At 49.1% G+C, this 19,280-nt stretch overlaps 2 protein-coding genes and 1 long non-coding RNA gene across 4 annotated transcripts in view; 1 reads left to right on the top strand and 2 right to left on the bottom strand.

Moving 5' to 3' along the window:
• The window catches only part of MYO5A (myosin VA), an 82,729-nt gene extending 81,114 nt beyond the window's left edge, over positions 1-1,615 (bottom strand). The window contains exon 1 of the mRNA XM_065076390.1: positions 1,368-1,615. Within this exon, the coding sequence (XP_064932462.1) occupies positions 1,368-1,394 (27 nt within the window). The 5' untranslated portion in view covers positions 1,395-1,615. The remainder of the gene's footprint in view (positions 1-1,367) is intronic.
• Positions 811-8,960, top strand: LOC135580547 (uncharacterized). Its single transcript, XR_010475314.1, has 2 exons — positions 811-948; positions 2,270-8,960. It is a non-coding gene; the product is annotated as an uncharacterized LOC135580547 (long non-coding RNA).
• Positions 5,548-17,559, bottom strand: ARPP19 (cAMP regulated phosphoprotein 19). Of its 2 annotated transcripts, none has more exons than XM_065076401.1 (3): positions 17,356-17,559; positions 12,493-12,615; positions 5,548-9,040 (listed from the first exon to the last, which is right to left on the bottom strand). In XM_065076401.1, exons 1-3 carry the CDS (start codon positions 17,398-17,400, stop codon positions 8,870-8,872), a joined length of 339 nt encoding a protein of 112 aa, XP_064932473.1. In that variant the 5' UTR covers positions 17,401-17,559; the 3' UTR covers positions 5,548-8,869. The 2 variants fall into 2 exon arrangements, with proteins under 2 accessions (XP_064932473.1, XP_064932472.1); XM_065076400.1 differs by lacking the exon at positions 17,356-17,559 and adding an exon at positions 13,787-13,970.
• Between the last annotated feature and the right edge of the window lie 1,721 nt (positions 17,560-19,280).

Genomic DNA, 19,280 nt, shown 5'->3' with positions numbered 1-19,280 from the left:
CTCCCGGAAGGGAATTATTCAAGGGTTGGAAATTCAGTAATAAGAACATCCACAGAGACAGAAATCAAGAATATCTTTCAGAAATAACTTCTCACATAAAGGGAACAACTCTATGGCACCAGTGCTGTCTTGACCAAGAAGCTGATTTCCATCCCTTTTTGCAATGACAGTGAACAGAGATGCTCTTCCACGAGATGCAAGACACCCCATACCAGCCAATGTATTTGGCGTTCTTTAGGGGGTGCAGGCGTGCACCTCGCGTTCAATCTCCCCTATACAAACACACCACTCGGATACGGTCAAGCCTATGGAAGGGACCGCGCCGTCCGATCCGCACTGATGCACAGTCAATGTGCTGCCCACCGTGTCTGGGTGGGGAACTCTACAAATAAGGTGAACTATCCATGTCAAAACCAAAAAAAGGCTGTTTCCTTCCTTTTCTCTCCTCACACAAAGCTAGGCCGGGGAAAAATCCAGAATACTTCATGGAGCGGCTCAAAGACCCCAATGGCTCGGCTTTGATAAGACGAGCTTTGACTGTGCGAGTTTTCCAAAGAAGCGTTTGGAGTTCGGCGTGTGGCACCGCAGTGCTCGGCTCTGGGGACCCCAGCGGTCCCTTCTGTCCTTAAAAACCCGTGCTCTGTCATTTTCCTGGAGTTGTTGCGCTGGACCAAGGCAGAGCAAAGCAAACGATGCGATGCGCTGCCAGTGGGCAAGCCCATCATTGCCACGGCTCTCAACGTGCAGGCTTTGCCATCATAGAGATGCGTAGGGCAGTAACTGTTTCCGGGTGGAAACTGACAGGATACTGACACACAAGCCCAAAATGATTACAAAAATGTCTGAAAAAGCATATGAGAGTCACGCACCACCCCACTGCTGACTGTAGGGCTCGGAACGACTGCCAAAGGAGAACATACAATCTAAAGGTGCAGCGTCACCGAAAAGGTTAGTTTGTTGCCGAAGTATCTACGCTGTGGGTGTTTTTCTACAAGGAACGGGACGGTGTTTCCGAAGGAGACGCCGAGCGGCGCGGAGCGGCTGTTGAGACCGGCACATCGCTCCCGCCCGCCCGCCCGCCCGGCCGCTTCCCCGCGGGCTCTGCGGGCGCCGCTGCCGCAGCGCCGCTGCCTCCCCCCACCCGGCCCGGCGGGCACAGCCGCTCCGGGGGCGGCGGGACCGGCCCCGAGCCCCGCCGGGATGCGGGTGCGCGCCGGGAACGGGGGCCCCGCCGCGGAGAGGCTGCCGGGGCCGGGGATGGCGGCGCCGGCCCCTGCCCACCCCGCCCTCGCCCGGTTCGGGATGCCCGCCCGGGCCGCGCCGCCCGCCCCGCCGCCCCCGCGCAGCCCCCGGCCCCGCCGCCGTACCTTGGTGTAGAGCTCGGAGGCCGCCATGGCGCAGCGCGGGCGGGCGGCCCCTCTGCGGCAGCCGGCGGCGGGAGGACGGAGGATGCTCAGGCGGCGGCCCGGGCGCGACGCGCCATGTTGCTACCTGGCGGGCGCGGGGCGGCCGCCGCTCTGTGCATTGTGGGAGCGGCGGGCGGCGCTGCCTCCCACCGGCGGGCGGCTGCCCGGAGCGCGGCGGCCGCGGGCACCGGCGCCGCCCGCCCCCCTCCGCCGCCGCACCGCGGGGGCGCGCACGGGCTGTACCGAGGGCGCGGGCCCCAACGGCAGCGCGGGCGGACCCGCGGCGCCCGCCCGTTCAGCCGCTCCTGCCCCCGCCGCGGCCGCGCGTCGTGCGAGACCCGCGTCCCTCCCTCCCTCCCCGCCCCGCGTTTTCGTTGTTTTCCCGCTAGACCGAACCATCACCCGTCTCGTTATGAAGCGCCGGGGCGCGGTGCCCACCCCCGCGGGCCCTGCGGCATCAGCGGCGCCGGACACCGCGCACGGCCGCTCCCTGTCCCACACAACTCCTGTTAACGCAGTATCCCGTGGGATTCCCATCCTACCGCCTACAGCTGTTCCTATTGTGCACTTCTGGAAATACTTCTCAGGTGTCAAGTTTTCCATCTTTGGTTTCTCTCCAATTCTGATCCCATCCTCCAAATTGTTCACCTCTAAAGATTGCATCTTTATCATTCAAACCACTACCGAAAACACTGAAGAGAACTGGGCCCAAACCAGTTCCTGCAATAAGTCCAGTTCTTACTAAGAAAGCAAGGTACACATCTCTGAATCAAAAGGGAATGAAAAGCATAATCCATCTTCTGGCTAAGTCTAGAGATGGCAGCTCATTTGCTTTAGCAATCATTAACTGGTGCTTTTTACAGCTCACATTATGGCAAGAGATCTTCAGACAGCACAACTGGAGCTATTACAAGCCTTCTGTATTTGCCCTTTTCACCTGGGAACGCATCCTAACAGTCCAAGTGGTCCAAAATACAAACCCAGTTGGAAACAGTTATCTTTGCCTTATCATCTGTGAAAATCCCACTGTTAACAGCTCTCACTCAGTGGGCAGCGTGTGGGCTCCCCCGAAACTCCTGCTCAAAAATCACTCACCAACCAAGTAACAGCCAGAAATAAAATCGAGCTACCTTGAGCCCCCAAATACACACTCCAAACAAACGCTATAATCCAGTTGTACTTTACTGCTGCTATCTAAAGGAAAGGAGATGGACAATAGCACACACAAACGAAAAATTAAAATAGGATGAAAATACGGAGCCTTACCTGGAGTTATATTACTAATGGATGCAGATGTATGGTCTTCACAGCTAGTAAACTGAGTTAGTAAATTCAGAAAGGAGATTAAAAAAATTTTGCTGGGAGAGTTCGGAGTTGAAACTCCAATGAGAACCGAATTTAACAATCCCTTCCCGCCCATGTTCTGCCAGCACGTCCAGGATTATCAAGCGCGATTACCGTCCCATGCCGGGAGCGCCGGTCCCACCCGCAGAACGGGACGTTGTCTTGGTCCCGCGGCTCGGAGGATGGCTCCTGCCGCTGGCCCGGGTCAGGGCCAGCCTCCGCCTGTCTGCAGAGCGGCTTTCCCTGCGCACACTGGGCGAGACCGAGACCTGCGCTGGCGCTACCCGTCATCCTGCGTGCGGAACACACGAGATCTGGGCTTCGTTTAGAGTGTGGCCATCCACATTTAAAAGGCTTAATCTAAAAACCTGTATGTGTGAACCACAGAAATCTCAGTCTTGTTTTCAGAAGGACCTGAAGCCCCGCTCTGTGTGCTGCTTCGTATCTGATATTGAACACCCTTTCTTCAAGATTCTACATTCAAAGACACTCGTTGTGGGTGTTTGCTTGGACTGCGGATTACGGTATCGGCCATTCACAGCCGAGCTCAGGAGGCAAATGTAATTATAAACCCCAGCAAAAAATAGATACCCGAGTCCAAACTGTGCTACGATTTGACACAATTTGCATAAACCAGGATTTCAAATCTGTCATTAAGGACAGGAATTGGGGGCACTGGAAGCTGCCAAGAAGCAACTTGTTGGTAATGTATCTCCATGGACTAGTTATTACTTTAACATGCATCTGCTGGCGAGATTTTCAACATCCTCATCTCGTATCACGCACAGCCACTCTTCAAAAAGCTCATTTACGGCATTTCATGTCAGAGCACATATCCCACGGTGTTCCAGCTGACAATGCTTGGCTGATGGAGGTGACTCAGTTCACATGCAGAATTTTATACTGAATTTGAACCAAATAATACAAAAAGAAAGTAATCGTTCTATGAATTGAGATTAGTCTATATGAGTTTGTTTCAGAAGTGCCTACAAGGTATCTGTCCTATCTTTTACATCTGTGTTCTGTTCACATGTTCAACTGCGCAGAAGAATTCCCTTCTCTGCCTGTTCTGCCGCTGTCGGGCTCTACCAAAGGAAAAAGGGAAATCATACCTGTTGGTACCATAAGGAACACGGGACGGTTTCTGTGGCACAGAGGATGGGCCTACCCACTCCTTCAGAACAGCATTTGTACCTTCAACACTGACCATCCGTGTAACTGAGTGCACGGACAAAGCCAACAGAGGGATTTGTAGGCTAAAATCCTCCTCTTACCTTTCCCTTCATTCTCGCAGTACAACAACTAGGGCTGGAGCTTTTAGCTGTGGAAAACAAAGAGGTCAGGCTCAGCTGGCACTGACTGAACAGTTACTAGTCAAGAACTCTGAAACATAATGCAAGAGATACGTGGGAAGAGAGAAAATCATGCACCACGCACAAACCCTCCCAGCAACGTTTGGGATTTACTGCCAGGGTTTTGGGGCTTACAGAAAACAGGTAAAACCCCCACGCTGCAGCTTCCACGCAGAAAGCGTGCTTCGACCCATCTGTGCCTATGGAGGAAGATTTTTCTTGTCCCTAGAACGTCACACACGTATTTTAATTTCCATTTATTAGCCAAGCTTTTTTCAACAGTATAAAAACCACCACGCGGGAAGAGACCTGAAGCTCAGAGAATCCACAGCTTCCACCACTTGCCTTTCAGCATCCTTGTAATTTCAGGCATATAATTCAATTCCTAGAAAACGCTGTACATTTAAAACATGCAAGGCCTGTTTCTCAAGGAAGAGTCTTACCATTGCGTTCTCCCTAAACCCAGCAAGGAACAACCTTACTACACTAACACAGCCAGCAGACGCTGAATCCAGTCTCTGTGCAATGTTAATGACAGTTATCTGATTATTCTGTAACATTGCCAAGGGAAGCCAACAGATTATCCAACCATATTCCTTTTCTAGTAAGAGCTACAATACTGTTCTGCAATTCAGTAAAAAAAACTAAACCCAAGTGAAATGTGTTATTAGACAAAGTCAGAACCAAAAAGCCCTTCCCTTTGCCCATTTTAAACCAAAGCCAAGTAAACATCCATCTGAAATTGGTGCAGGATTTGTCAATATTTTCCAAAGCAGTAACTAAACAAAATTTTGTGCCTGCTGTACATATGCAAGGGGATTTATTGTGAATATATATCAAGCAGCATCTTGTAACCAAGACAAATTGCCTGAGGAGGACAGGGACCGTTGAGTCATCTGCCCTGGAGGTTTCTGAAGCACACAGGCTGAGCTCAGGGCTCCGTGCCCGTACTCCAGAAACACTCATCTTCAAGGTAAATAGTTAATGGCAATAAATGCTTTCAATATGCACGGGACTTTTCAGATTTGAAATTGCTCTGGATCTGCCAATGCCAGAAAGTGGGATGAAAAAGCCCAAGAGTTGAGTGTGAAAGAGGCTGGTTCGCTTGTACTAAAGCAGGAATGATGAAACCACACGTTCAGCCCAACTCCAGCTTAAGTTAGAAAAGCCAAGCAACACGCATCCGTCCCGCCTGCGTTTGAGGCGCAGGGTACAGAGGGTGTTACTGCGACTTCGCTGATGAGCTGTGCAAGTATGTCAAACGGACGCTGAAGCTGCGCGAAGGCCATCGCCTACCTCAGTCTGAACAGGAAACGAGCTGGACTCCAGCATCTTCAGTCCCTGAAAACGGTGCCAGATTCGGGCCAGCAGCCTACAGCAATGCAAACTCCTGTACGCCAAGCTAATTCACTCAGTGCAAGGGACCAAAACAATCACCTGTTACGGAGTTTTCAAACAATAAGCTTTAATTGCCTTATTAGAAAAATAAGCACTGAAATATATATAAATGTGATTACATTAAAGTAATTCTGTAGTCTAACATACTAGAAACCAAAGCCCAGTCGTGTTTTTAATCATACAGAGTAGCAAGATTTAGGGGTTAGAAATTTTCCATGGAGAATACCGAAGTGTGCAGAATCTTTTAGGAAACCACAGTAAAGACGAGACAAATCTACACATTGCAATAAAAACTAAGTAGATCAATTTATTCTGTATACTATACAATGTGTAAGTTTGGAGAGAACAATTGACATTTTTATCACCTTATCATCTTGACTGGGTGGAAATACGTCCAACAAAATGTACTTGTGTGGCTTTTACACAAACACTGTCCTACCACATCCAGAACAACGAGAGGGAAGCCTTTGGTGCTACGGATTTGGGGACATAGCAGTGAAGTTGTCATTAGTTCACTTAACTATCTCGACTAAAATGTTGGTGCTATCTGCTCTTAGAAGCCTACGTGGGTACTACTCTAATAACTAAACACTATCTTTATAAAGGCAAGATAGGAAAGGGACTGCCAGTCTACAGCGTGGACAGGTTTTCTTTGAAAAAGGTAATTATCAAATGGTAAAACTCATATAATACATTATGTACATAAGTTTGGATAGCTGAGTTATCTTGCTGGAATAAGCTGAAAGTAAGCATCGATTTGCAGTCACGTTTGATTTACTGTTACGTGATTCTTGGGCTTAAGTTTTACACAGTGTACGGGATCAAAACAGCCGTGCCCGCTGCTGAGGTCTGCCCGCTGTGAACGCCTGTAACCACTCACTGCCCTCGCTAGTGTTACAGTACTTCTCACTGACACGTGGACAATATATTCAGAGCTGAATCTCTAATCACCTTAAGAACTGCAAGTCACCGGGTGGCCACGGGAAGAGCTCGTGTTGTCCAACCAGCAGCACAAGCCGAGTTGCGGGTAAGCGAGTGGAATGTCTACATTTAAATGGCTATTTTTTAAACCTTCCCAAACATCAGGAAAGCTCACCGTATGCGAGCCCCGAACAGCGGCACCGGACAACGCACCGCAAGTCACCTTCAATTGTCCAAAATCTGCTTCAGGCCCAGTCCTATCGTTAAGTTTCATTTACACATACAAAAATAAACAGGGATTTTCACATTAGGACAAACATCTATAAAAAGCAGTTTGCTTCTATATATCCAGTTTCCTTGCTATTCTCCCAGCCTCATTTCTTACTTAAAGAAGGCAAGCAAGTCCATTTCTTCAACCTGTTCTGCAGAAATCACTTATTCTTTATAGTACTAGTGGAAGATAAGGAATAAGGACAGCCCTGACACAGCCCATTCCGTTACTAGAAAAGGGCGACACAGGCTTGGAAAGAATCAGGTTAACAATTTCACAGCTCTGGAACGAGCGGTTCCATAGACACCGCTATACTTTGCTCACACTCGGATCAAGTCAGGACCAAATGAAGACTTCCCATTTTCTCTGGATCGCTTTCTTGTGTTTGCCTTCAGAAGGGAGCACTGCGGAGCACAAAGCCAGTGCTCCTTCTGACCGGCAGTGCTTTATCTTGTAAGGCCTTGCTGAATACGTCAACACAAAACACATCCTTCTGAAAACATGCACCTTTAAGACTACTTTCTCTTCTAATACCCACAGCGGTGCTTTAATAGGCGGTTTCAGAACTGTTTCTTTAAAGAAAGAAGTATTCAGGAAACTGGTCTTTCTAAAGAGTTTCTTATATTCCCAAAGAATACCAAGGCTGTGGCTCCCTATAAAAATGAGTCATGTTATGGATCATACTGCACTTTTAATATTCTGATTTCACTGAACAAACATGCTTTTAAAGGCGGGAAGTTACCTGTCCGATATCAAGCGTGTATTTTAGCCATCTAGTACTTACGACCTGCACCAGAAAGATGAACTGACATTCGCTCCTTCTTTCTGATACGAAAAGTGACCTATTTCCCAATAGGTCATTACATAAACACCACTGCCAGTTCTTTGTTTCCCCAAGGCCAGTGAGGGGCTGCTGCGCAAGAGAACATGAGTTAGTTTACCACCACTTCAGAAATTAAAAATGAAGAAAATGATACTCTTCCGCTTCCCCAAGTTAAAACAGCCCAAAGACAATTGCACATCAACCTTCGCACGCCCAGCTGTGGAGTTTGCCACACACAAGACTCTGTAGAACGGTACATTTAGCCATCTCCCACCTCACCAGAGCATTTCACCTTTAGAAGCTTAAAGAGCTGCTGAGCAGAAAGGGCACTGGCCTCCAATAGGGGTGCAAATTCCAGATTTCATCTGAATGACGGACATTGTTGTAAAACAAAATACACAACCACAAAAGCATAAGGCTGAGTCAAGTGTAAATTTCAGTGTTTCACAGATTTCAGGTATCCAGATTTTACTTTCAGTAGCAAGATCCTGGGCTCTTAGCTTCAGGACAAGACTTTGAAAGACACAGAATCACTTGTGCTTTGATTGGCACATTATCTGCTTTCTAAAATGTAAAACTAAGACGTTTGCAAAAGGTTGTGCAAAACTATTGTATTTACAAAAATGGCACAAGAGTGAATTCAACAGTCTATGCACATGCACACTTCATTCACATCTTCAACAGAAGTCTGTCCTAAGCTACGGAACTGAAAAGAATACCAGCTTCAACAGGCAGTTGTCAATAAGCACTAGGTTCACAAGAGTTACACCAGAATGGGCAAATATTGCCCAAGTAAAAACTCTATTGTTAAAGCTGAAACAGGTTTAAGGCCGTTCAAGTTCAAAAGCAGAAACAAAATTCAATCAGAGACCTGTCTTGGTTTTATACATGCTTTACCATCTAGCAACTTGTGGTTTAAATCTCTATTTTGGACAACAAACCCAAACACAGAAGAAAAACCCAACACAACTGGAGGTTATATTAAATACAAATATGCTGTAATTAAGATGAAATAACAAAAGCAGAAACATTGTAAGTTGTAAAACTTGCGATGTCACTTGCTGGAACCAGTCCTACACTAGGAAATGGGCAATATGTACATGTTCAAGTAGATTACAGAGCTCTAACCAAACTTAGCCTTTTTAATCAGTGCATTGTTCTCAGCTAGTCCAAATACTACGTTTTACTCTTAACAGTACTCCCTTACAATAGCAGCACATGCTACCGCTACCTGCAAAGCTGTCAGTCTCATGACTTAGTGTAAGAAAGGAAACATGGGGGATGTGAGGGTGAGAAATAACTATTAAGGAGAAATAACAGGAATGAGAATAATCATGCAGTTCGGCTGTTCTCGTCAGCCAGCCAGCTTGCTAGCAACTAGAGACGGTTTCCGCTGGGGAAGATCCTGTGGAGTGGGAATATGGTCACCCGTGACTTCTGTCTTGTCAGGAGCTGCAGTGGGCAGTTGCTTATTCTTCATCTTTGCTTTAGCCATGTTGTAATCTCCGGAATCAAAGTATTTTTGCTAGAAGACAAAAGACACATATATTTAAAAGCCTCGAGTTTTACCAGATGCATACACTGAATTACACCGTTAAACAGTTTCTTTACATTTTAAAAACAGCTATAGAATCTTCCTGATTTGGCAAAGCAGCTCTATGTCAACCCAAGAAAAAAACCTTCTCAAGACTATGAAGAACAGACACACTCATAGCATTAGGTAAATACACATTAAAGATTCTACATATACCATTAAACTCACATCACGCATGAGCATCATTTTGCCCTGGTTTTCCCAAGAGCTCTGGCGTCCCACAAGTGAAACCTCAGCGTTTGTAAAAGTTGTTGCAGTGAACAAGTTCCACTGCACAGAACAACCAAGCACTGCAGGAGCTGAAGCTGGAGAGCGGAGCCGGCTCTGCCACTCCGGAGGATCAAGGCAGCGTGAACCTGTGCACTAGCAAGAAAACCCCGTCTGCATGCACCAAAACACTGAAACCTCTCCCCCTGTAGCTCCCAAAGCAATTATTCAGCAAAGTCAAATCTACTGTGCGGTCCTTCTGAAAAGCACTGTGTGAGGGAAGTTCTTACTCCACAGCCCAGGTTTCTTCTGAATACAAAAGCGAATACATTGAGTTTCCATTTCTAAAACAGTGTTCCTTAATATTTCACCAAATTTTTAATAGTATTACTTTAAACAGTGCTTTATTTGTTGTCAGGTTTCTCAAAATATTAAGTTATCTGTGGATGTTAAAGCCAAATGACTTTTGATTTATCTGCATCACGGTAAGATGAGGCACGGGATTTCATCCAAGGTCTGCGCCGAGTCTTCAGCTGCCCACTGGCACATTTTGCAGGAAAAGTTGTCTTTAGTTTGCATCTTTCTAAGGGGTCTGCCAGTACGGTACCTGTAACCCACTGTTCTGAACAGATTGTCTCATGAGGCCAAAAAACTTCCAGATTCAGGACAAAGAGTTACAGTAGCAGCTGCTGCTTCACATCAATCATCTCTGAAGAGAACAGTCCGTAGTCAGGTTTATATCGCCTTATTCCTCAGTCAGCTGAACAACAGTCACCACTACATGCTACGTTTAAGTGCTTCCAGGCAATATATTCTACCATACTCTTTATTTTGCGTTAGTACTAACCAGCTGCAAAATGTTCATTGGCAGCAGTTGTTAGAGAGAAGTAATCTGCACATCTGACTTCACAGGCCTTTCCCTAATGGGTGGGGAAGGTTGTTTACGCAGGGCCTCCCGAAGAAGGCTTGAAATGTTTCCTGCTAGAGCCTTAAAGTCACCCAGCCTGGCTTTCCCATGCAGCCAGTAGTGTACCTGAGACACACACTCATTCATAAACCCCTTTCGACGGTGTAATCCCTGTTTACAGCACAGTGTGCTAACGATGCACCTGCACAGCAGAGCTCAAGTTAGAACAATCTGATTTGGAAAAGGCTTTTATAATTTGCCTTGCAAGACTGAAGCAACCGAAAGAAACTTTTAAACAGCATCTAGATAATAACAGAATGGCTCAATCTTTCAATGTGCTACTGCTGTTAACAGATACCTATGTCTGTTTCTCCAAATATATAGCAAATACCTATATATACAGGAAACAGCTCTTTCCTATTTCTCCAAACCCAACCCCCCTCCAGGAGTGTGGTGTAGCGTGGTTCTCAGCTGCTGTTACTCTGGAGAAAGTGCCAGTAATGGTGAGGGCACCCAACGCGGAACATTGCTGGAGGGCAGATCCCAATGCGCAGAGCACGTCCTAGCTGCCAGACCAAAGACTCCATGCATTCAGAACAGTATCTGAGAAAACCTACCATCTTTCGTACATTAGAATATCAGCTCGTTTCCCCTTTGACTTATTCCTGTGTTTTCCTCTGCTGTACTCTAGCTTCTCACAGACGGCCTGTGTTCACACTGACTGTGTCTGTCCAGGTGCCTTCGTGCCACAAACACAATCGGAACGCATACTCACTATCCTCGCTCTATTTAAAACCTCAGCAATCCAGGCGGCCTGAAGTACGCCAGGCATCTGCATCACTTAACGATGCTTCCTCATGTAAGACACTGAGCATACCAAATGAAAATAAGAAAAACAGAAGGAAGAAAGTTATTACCACCACATCAGGAGTGGAGAACCAACAAAGACAGATTATGAACTGGAATCCGCAACTTTACGCCCTCTTTCATCGAAGTAGCAAAACCCCAAACTCAGTCAATAGGATCCCCACTGGTCTCCCTCTGCTCAATTTTGAAAATACAGGCTGCAACAACTTGTGCATTCAATAGTGCTGTAATCAAGATGAAGACATTGTGCAGATTGTTTTGTTGGTTGCGATTTCTCCTCACATTTGCAGGGAGTGCAAGCTGTCGTAACGCCTTGATAGGCGCCAATCCTTAGGGAGCAGACGCTTGTCTGTTTTCCTGAATTATCATCACAACACGCTCACCTTCTCCCTTCTGTGTCCACACAGTGAACCCCCTGAAGCCTCATTTAGGTTGCATTCAGTTTTGCATTCGGGAACACCAAACAGCATAACTCACAAAAGGAATCACCTGATCTACCAGCTGCCCATCCCCAGCAGCCACTAACTGTGCTGTGTACGCTCCGAGTCACCAGAGAAAGCTCATAAAACACCTGCCAACAGCAACAATTCCCAGGAGATGTTACCAGATAGCACAGAATCAGATCAGCACTGAACTCCAGCAGCTGGTTTGCGCAGGATTTATACTTGGAGTCACTGCACGCGCTCAAAGGGCAGAGACAAAAAAGTGTGACAGCAAGGAACGCAACCAGGACCGTTCCAACAACTGAGCTCCGGCATGCCTGAAAGGCATTACATAATCACTTTATGAATAATTAAACCAAAAAAACCCGCAGTTGAATAACTAACAAAATAAGAGATGCTGGTTACATGTGGAACTATACTGAAATACGAACTCCCTCTTCATTCTTCTATCATCAGTTTTTTGTTAGGGTATATATTCAGAATCACACCTCTCCCAAGGCACTGATATCAGAAGGTGCTTGGTGTAACAGAGCAGACACTAAGCTTTCATGTGCTAAAAACATGGGTAATAGAAGTAGACATACGTTTTGGGAACCTAAGAATGGGCAAGACAGGATCAGTACAAACCAGGGATGAGGTTCTGACCCTCTGTGTCTACTGCCATGTGTTCTGTGAAGTCTATCACAGCAGCACTGAGACGGTTTCTAAGTTTAATTCTTTCTAACAAGTTCAGTGGAGCCACTGATGCTGTAAACAGCCGTCCTGCCAATCTGGTGTGTGTTTTGTGGGAACAAACTTCTCTTTCTTGTGCTTTCACAAAGTTTAATTTTCTTAGCACTCTTCTACTCACGCACAGGCCTGTGGAGTGGAATAATAATAATAAAAAGTAATTTAAAAAAATCATAGATATAGGAATGTTGGAATTTCTTGTCCATACCCTGTGACAATAAAGAACTCACCCCTTTCTGGAGCCTCTTCCTCAAGAAGTCTGAGCCTCCCGGCTTCTGGCCCAGGTGAGGGTACCTTGCTTTCAATTTTGCTTCTTCAGCTTTTTCTGGGCTGATCACCTTATCTTCCATTTCCTGAAAGACAATTAGCAACACCGTAAATGAGCTATAAAATAATGAACTATTTATGCAGAATAACTTTGCAGGTAGCTCACCAACATGCCAATTGCTGCTACCAAATGAACATACAGTTATCTGAATAGACTTTGGTACGCTCTCTCTTGGATATTGACAGCAACTGTAGGAGTTCAGCCTCCCATCTTAGATACCTTTCCTGGAGATGTGACTGAATCTGATTGATGCATTTCTCCTTCACAGTGGTCTATACTAAAATTAAATTATTCCATTTCGAAAAAAAACCAAAATCCCCCAAAGAAAACCCACTTTTTGTCCAAACAAGGGCTCCACCACCCCCAAACACACACTGAAAGCCGGGCAAGCGCCACGGGGCTTTCCTCCCGTTTGGTCGGGGAGTTGCAGGCAGACCAGCACTTGCGTTGCCACAATGCGGTTCGCATGGCTGCTCTGACAGCAACCTGTTGATAGTCACTGTGGAATGGCGCTAAAGCAGCTCAGCCTCAAAAACATGGCTGCTATCATATTAATAGCAACAAGACTGGATTTCTCTATACGTGTCTAGAATTTTCGTAAAATTATGACGACGAAGGCAGTTGATAGTGCTTTCACATAAAATGTCTATTTTAAGAGCATACTCTGAAATGTGCATGTTCAAAGTAATCATTTGCAGATACTCTTTCAGCAAAAACTGCAGTTTCTACACCCAGGATTTCAACCCTGCCCGCTACCTCACACTCCTCTGTTCTGCCCCATGTAGCCACATGATGTATGAAGTGCAAGTTCTTCTAGTACATGACTTCTAAAGTATTTTCCATTCAAAATTCTTGTTTTGCTACTTTCCAGTACTTGGCCAACACTGTTTGTGGTTTTTTGCATACAAACCATTGCTAGTTCAAGGAAAATACACACTGATCTGCAATGACTGCTGTAGTTCTTGAATTGTTGTTGTCAACTGAAGTCACAGAAAGACTTTTAGGTGGGAGAGAAGAGTTCAAACCAGGGAGATCTCATATTCACCTGTGACTAAGGTTTCATAGCCACTTGGAGCTACTCAGACAGCCCTTCTGCACTCTTTCCACGCGTGCCATCATCCTTTGCACTGCAGTCAGCAGGACTGCACACAGTCCACATAAACCGCTTACAGAAATTAATTTGACCGACAAATCACCTTTTTTCCTCTTCCTTCTCGGGCCCGTGTCACGAGGGCAGGCTGGAGCGCACGCAGCCGCGCACGGCACGGCAGCACGGAGCTCCTCGAGCCAGACCTGCCGCAGAACCGCAGCCCCACACCAGCCCGACCCTGTGCTCGCCTATTCATCTCATAAAAGCTCCAAGTTCTATAATAGTCTTCAGCTTCCTGGTAAAAAAAACCCAGAAGCAAAGGTTATAACAGATTTAGTATATAACACTGTCTAGTTGCTCCACTGGGCCTAAACATCTCAGACACCTTTGCACAACGCAGCGCGAGTTTGAATTAACGCTCTACCAAGGAAAGACAAAGATTCATATAACAGTTTCAGAGAAACTTCTACAAAGACAGGAACAAATGCTTTTTATTAGACAAAAATACAGTTAGGCAACACAATGCAAAATACAAATAAATACAAAGGGCAAAGTTTCCCTGCGCTACTGAAGATACGTCTATACTATTTCTCACAATATAACACCACACTAGGCAAGGACACAGTTTTAATGTGTCACAAAGATCCTTCTTCAGCTGCCGGTCCTCCTATAGTGCTTTACTATCATGCCGACACCGACTGGACTTTCTCAAAAGCAATCCTTTCAGCTAAATATTTTCAGCGTCTAATGCTGAATCACTGGGTGCTCATTGCTGAGCCAACGGACAAAGCATTTCAGGGGGCATGATTTGCCAATACTAACGAAGATAAAATAGTTTTTAAGAACAGTGGGCCAACAATAAATAGCTTACATAAATATGTATTTATGGTGCCTCAAAAGAGACATTTATGCAAACTCACAGGGCGGACATTACTGTACAGCAGCCAATCGAAACAAAAAACACTGTTTTACGCACCAGTGCAGCTGAAAAGCACACAGACTATGGGCACTCAGTCTTGACAACCAGGAGTGACGACTAAGACTCAAAAAACTACACAAGACAAATTAAAGAATTGCAATACAAAGACTTGGGGTGTCAAACAAAAGCAGCTGAAAATAAGATAACAGTTCATCTAAACTAGCTGAGATGCAGAACTCCTTGCCAAAGGACCCAGGGGGAGCAAGAGTCTAGCTGGAGTCAGAAAGCAACTCGGTGTGTTCACTTGCTGCTCAAGAGGGTTTTCAATCACAGGTTGCTGAGACCTGGGACAGTTTTCTGGGGAAGATCACCGCATGCATGTCCTGATCTTACATTCTTCTGTGGGCCAGATGGCACCGAACGCCCTGGAGATGTGCTCTTGTGCCACAAAAGCTTTAACCCAAGCCGGCAAGGCCATTCGTATATTTAAAACGTTCTCTCGAGTTACAGAAGCAACCACCGAGTGACTCACAAATGACTGAGGGGGCAGAAATGAAGATACACCACGCTCTTCTTCTAGTGACAACCACACAAAAGTGACAATTTTAGCTCTCTCCAGGAATCTGACATAGCTGATGAAGCCTGCTTACTTCATTAAAATTATCTACCAGGAAGGCAGCAGTTACCTAACTCATTTAAAGATAGCTTTGCTTTTAACCTTTACAGAGGTACTAGCAGTGTACAGCTCCGTATCTGCTCAACAACTGAAGCGCATGGCTAAAGAAAGAGCCATCAGCCTCTTACAACTCTGGTATGAGGAACTCATCCTCTGCAGCAAAAGACATCAGAGAAAATGCAAAGCAGAAAATGGGACAAACACGACAACACAACTCTACAGCAAAGCGATGTGGCAAAAGCCAGTCCAGAAACAGAACACACCGCCTCCAGCAGCTCCCTGAAAAATACAGGCTTTTAAGGCAAAAAGTCAGTCAACAAAGCATCTACTCCGATGTCTCAGGTTTCTTTGTTGCCGAACTTCCCCCGCCACTATCCTGAGTGTTCACAGAGTCAGGAAACACCGGTCTTTGGGAAGTTTTCCATTTATATCACTCTCTTGTTTAACACCTTTCTCGCCTATCACACGCACAAGCTTCTCACAGCACGGTAGAAAAGTTCCAAAACCAGTTCTGAACATGAAAACGCTGCCTCCAAGTTCATTTGGGGGCTGCATTTTGTCAAGCATACATACGAGTAAGCACCGCAAAATGGGTTGTTTCTCTAAGTATCTCAGAGCTAACACCGAGCCGATGTTCAGTTTTGTCTACCCAAACAGTTTTAGCGAAGGTTAATACTGCAAAGCCATAAGAGCACCGACATCGCAGTATCCTAACACAAACTCACAGAAAACAAAGTTTAATGTTACCGATGTCCTTGACTTGTCTCAAACACTCCATCAGATTAACACTAAATTAACAGACCAGTAAGGGCCTGCTGTCTCTCAAATAAAGGGTGACTTCTCCAAGCGCTGCATTTCAAGATTTCGGTCTAAAACTCGGCAAATCAGCCCCAGCCACCCGACCGCACTAGAACACACTAGAAGGCACCACAATAAACTCGCCACCACGTGTTTCCCTGTGCTCTTATTACAGAGCTATTCTAGGAGTGCTACACAGGCCAGGAATTTGTTTTACAGGCTTTGAAGAGGAGCGGTGTCTGTTCTCTGCCCAACACGAATGTAAAGCCGAGCTGCAGAACACATGCATTTAAGAGCAGATTGCAGACCTGCCGTGGAAGCTGCTTCTGATTACTGCACCTACTGAGGAGGCATCATCCCATATTAACCCCCAAAGCCCTACCTGCATGACTAACTCACGTTACAAACTGTAAATTATTAAAGAAAAGCTTGGCAGCTGGGGCAGATCACGCTTTTTCTCCGGGCGTCCTTCAGAGCAGCGCCTGCGTTTCATAACTGCTCCCGATCGGAAACCGCTGTGGAGATCGCAACTGAGTCTACACAGCAATGACAGCACTAAAAGCCAAACCGGATTCTTCACGCCACAGCCCACAGAGGGTCACTGCTGGCAGCACACGGTCCCCTCTGAAGCCGAAACTACAGAAATATTCGATGACATACTAGTTCCATCAGCAGATAACCCAGACAATCATTCTTTCTAAAATGCTTCAGCAGAACAGGCCAGGGCCATTGTGTCTTGGGTATTTCTCCTCCTAAGCAGTTCACGTTAAAGGCTGAGAATGTTCTAACAATAAGACACGAGTTTAGCCCCCGGAGTCCCGCCGTTCTGCAGCCGCTGCGGCCGGGGCCGAGAGCGCGGCGGGAGCGGGCCGGGGCCGCCCGGGCAGCGGCAGCGGGACCAGCGGACAGCCCGGGCCGAGCAGCCGGCATGGTGCCACCGCTCCCGCCGGCGCCCTCCCGGCCGCTCCCCGCTCCGCCCCGGGCCCCGTTCCGCCCCGGGCCCCGGGCCCCGCTCCGCCCCCGCCGGCAGAGCCGCCCGGCGCCCCCAGCGCGGCGGCGGAAGGGCCGGCGCTCCCCGGCCACGGCGGCCGCTCGAGGAGGCTGCCGGCGCGGCGCGGCCCGGAGGGCGGTCAGGCCCGAGGCGCTGCCCCGAGGGCCGCGGGGCTCCCCGCGCTGCGGGCCGCACAGCCCCGGCGGCCCCGCTGCGCCTCGGCCGCGGAGAGGGGCGGGAGAAGCCCCGCGGGTCTCCCGCTGCTCCTCGGCGCGGCCGCCGGCCACCCACCTTCTGCTCCTCGGCCGAGGCGGGCTCGGGGCTCTCGGCAGACATGGCGCCGCGGCGGCAGGAGGCGGCGAGAGGCGGCGGGACGAGGCGGGAGGCGGGACGGGGGACGGGGGGCGCGGCCGCGGCTCCTCCGCGCAGCGAGGCCACCGCCTCCCGCACAAGATGGCGGCCGCGGGCAGGACGGGCCGCCGACGGGACCACACTTCCGGCGGGACCGCACTTCCGCCGCCACACGGCCGCGCTCCCCGCTTCCGCCTCCGACCCCTGACGTCACGTCCGCTGTGGGAGCGCAGCGCCGCGGCGGTTACAGAGCGCTGCCCGCAGCGGCGGCGGGAGGAGCGTACGGGCCGTACAGACCGTACAACCGGCACAGCCCGTACAGCCCGGCACGGCACAGCACTGCACAGCACGGCACAGCACAGCACTGCACAGCACAGCACAGCTCAGCACAGCACTGCACAGCACGGCTCAGTACAGCACGGCTCAGCACAGCACGGCTCAGCACAGCACAGCTCGGCACAGCACAGCACTGCACAGCACTGCACAGCACAGCTCAGCACAGCACTGCACAGCACGGCACAGCACAGCACGGCTCGGCACGGCACGGCACAGCACAGCACAGCACTGCACAGCTCAGCACAGCACCGCACAGCACCGCACAGCACGGCACAGCACAGCACAGCACTGCACAGCACTGCACAGCACAGCACCGCACAGCACAGCACAGCACTGCACAGCACTGCACAGCACAGCACCGCACAGCACAGCACCGCACAGCACAGCACAGCACAGCACAGCACAGCACAGCACAGCACTGCACAGCACTGCACAGCACAGCACAGCACCGCACAGCACCGCACAGCACGGCACAGCACAGCACAGCACTGCACAGCACTGCACAGCACAGCACCGCACAGCACGGCACAGCTCAGCACGGCTCAGCACAGCACGGCTCAGCACAGCACTGCACAGCACGGCTCAGCACTGCACAGCACGGCACAGCCCGGCACGGCTCGGCACGGCACGGCACGGCTCGGCACTGCACGGCACGGCTCAGCACTGCACAGCACGGCTCAGCACTGCACGGCTCGGCACGGCTCGGCACGGCTCGGCACGGCACGGCACAGCACGGCTCGGCACTGCACAGCACGGCTCGGCACTGCACAGCACGGCTCGGCACTGCACAGCACGGCTCAGCACTGCACAGCACGGCTCAGCACTGCACAGCACTGCACAGCACAGCCCGGCACAGCACAGCACAGCTCAGCACTGCACAGCACGGCTCGGCACGGCTCGGCACGGCCCGGCACGGCACGGCACGGCCCGGCACGGCCCGGCACGGCTCAGCCCGGCACGGCACAGCCCGGCACGGCACAGCCTGGCACAGCCCGGCACAGCCCGGCCCGCCGTGTGCTGCTGCTGCCCCACAGCAGGGAAAGGATGAAAAACCCGTTGCCGCCGGGCTAAAATGTGTTATTTTGGCAACTTGTACCCATCAAAACGAGGATCCGAGTCCTCACCGGCTTCACTTGAGGATCTCGTTGGGTTCCCAGGCAGCAGCTGAGAGAAGATCTCGCAGAGCCCCTTTGAACCTGTCAGCAGCGTGGTATCAACTTCCTCAGCTGCCTTCCGCGGTCTGAAAGAACCTCCCTCGGACCTTTGAGAACGTAAAGGAGGGTTCAAGCAGCTCACGATCAGTAGCTCACCTTTAGGGGTCCCTGAATATGAAATTATGTGAACAATAAGGCATAGATTTTATAATGCTGAAGTGCACATACGCTCCCACTTTTCCTGTGCAAAATGTCTGTTACCTTATGCCGCTTTCCCGTGGTTTTGCCCGCACAGGAGCAGAGGGGGCAAGGAGGGAAGGGCCATGACGGGCTTTGCGTGTTCAAGGGCCTGAAGACGCTGAGCCGCTCAGAAGA

This window comes from Columba livia, chromosome 11, assembly GCF_036013475.1.
Source record: "Columba livia isolate bColLiv1 breed racing homer chromosome 11, bColLiv1.pat.W.v2, whole genome shotgun sequence".
NCBI classification, from domain to species: Eukaryota; Metazoa; Chordata; class Aves; order Columbiformes; family Columbidae; genus Columba; species Columba livia.
This window is presented reverse-complemented; position numbering and strand designations above follow the sequence as displayed.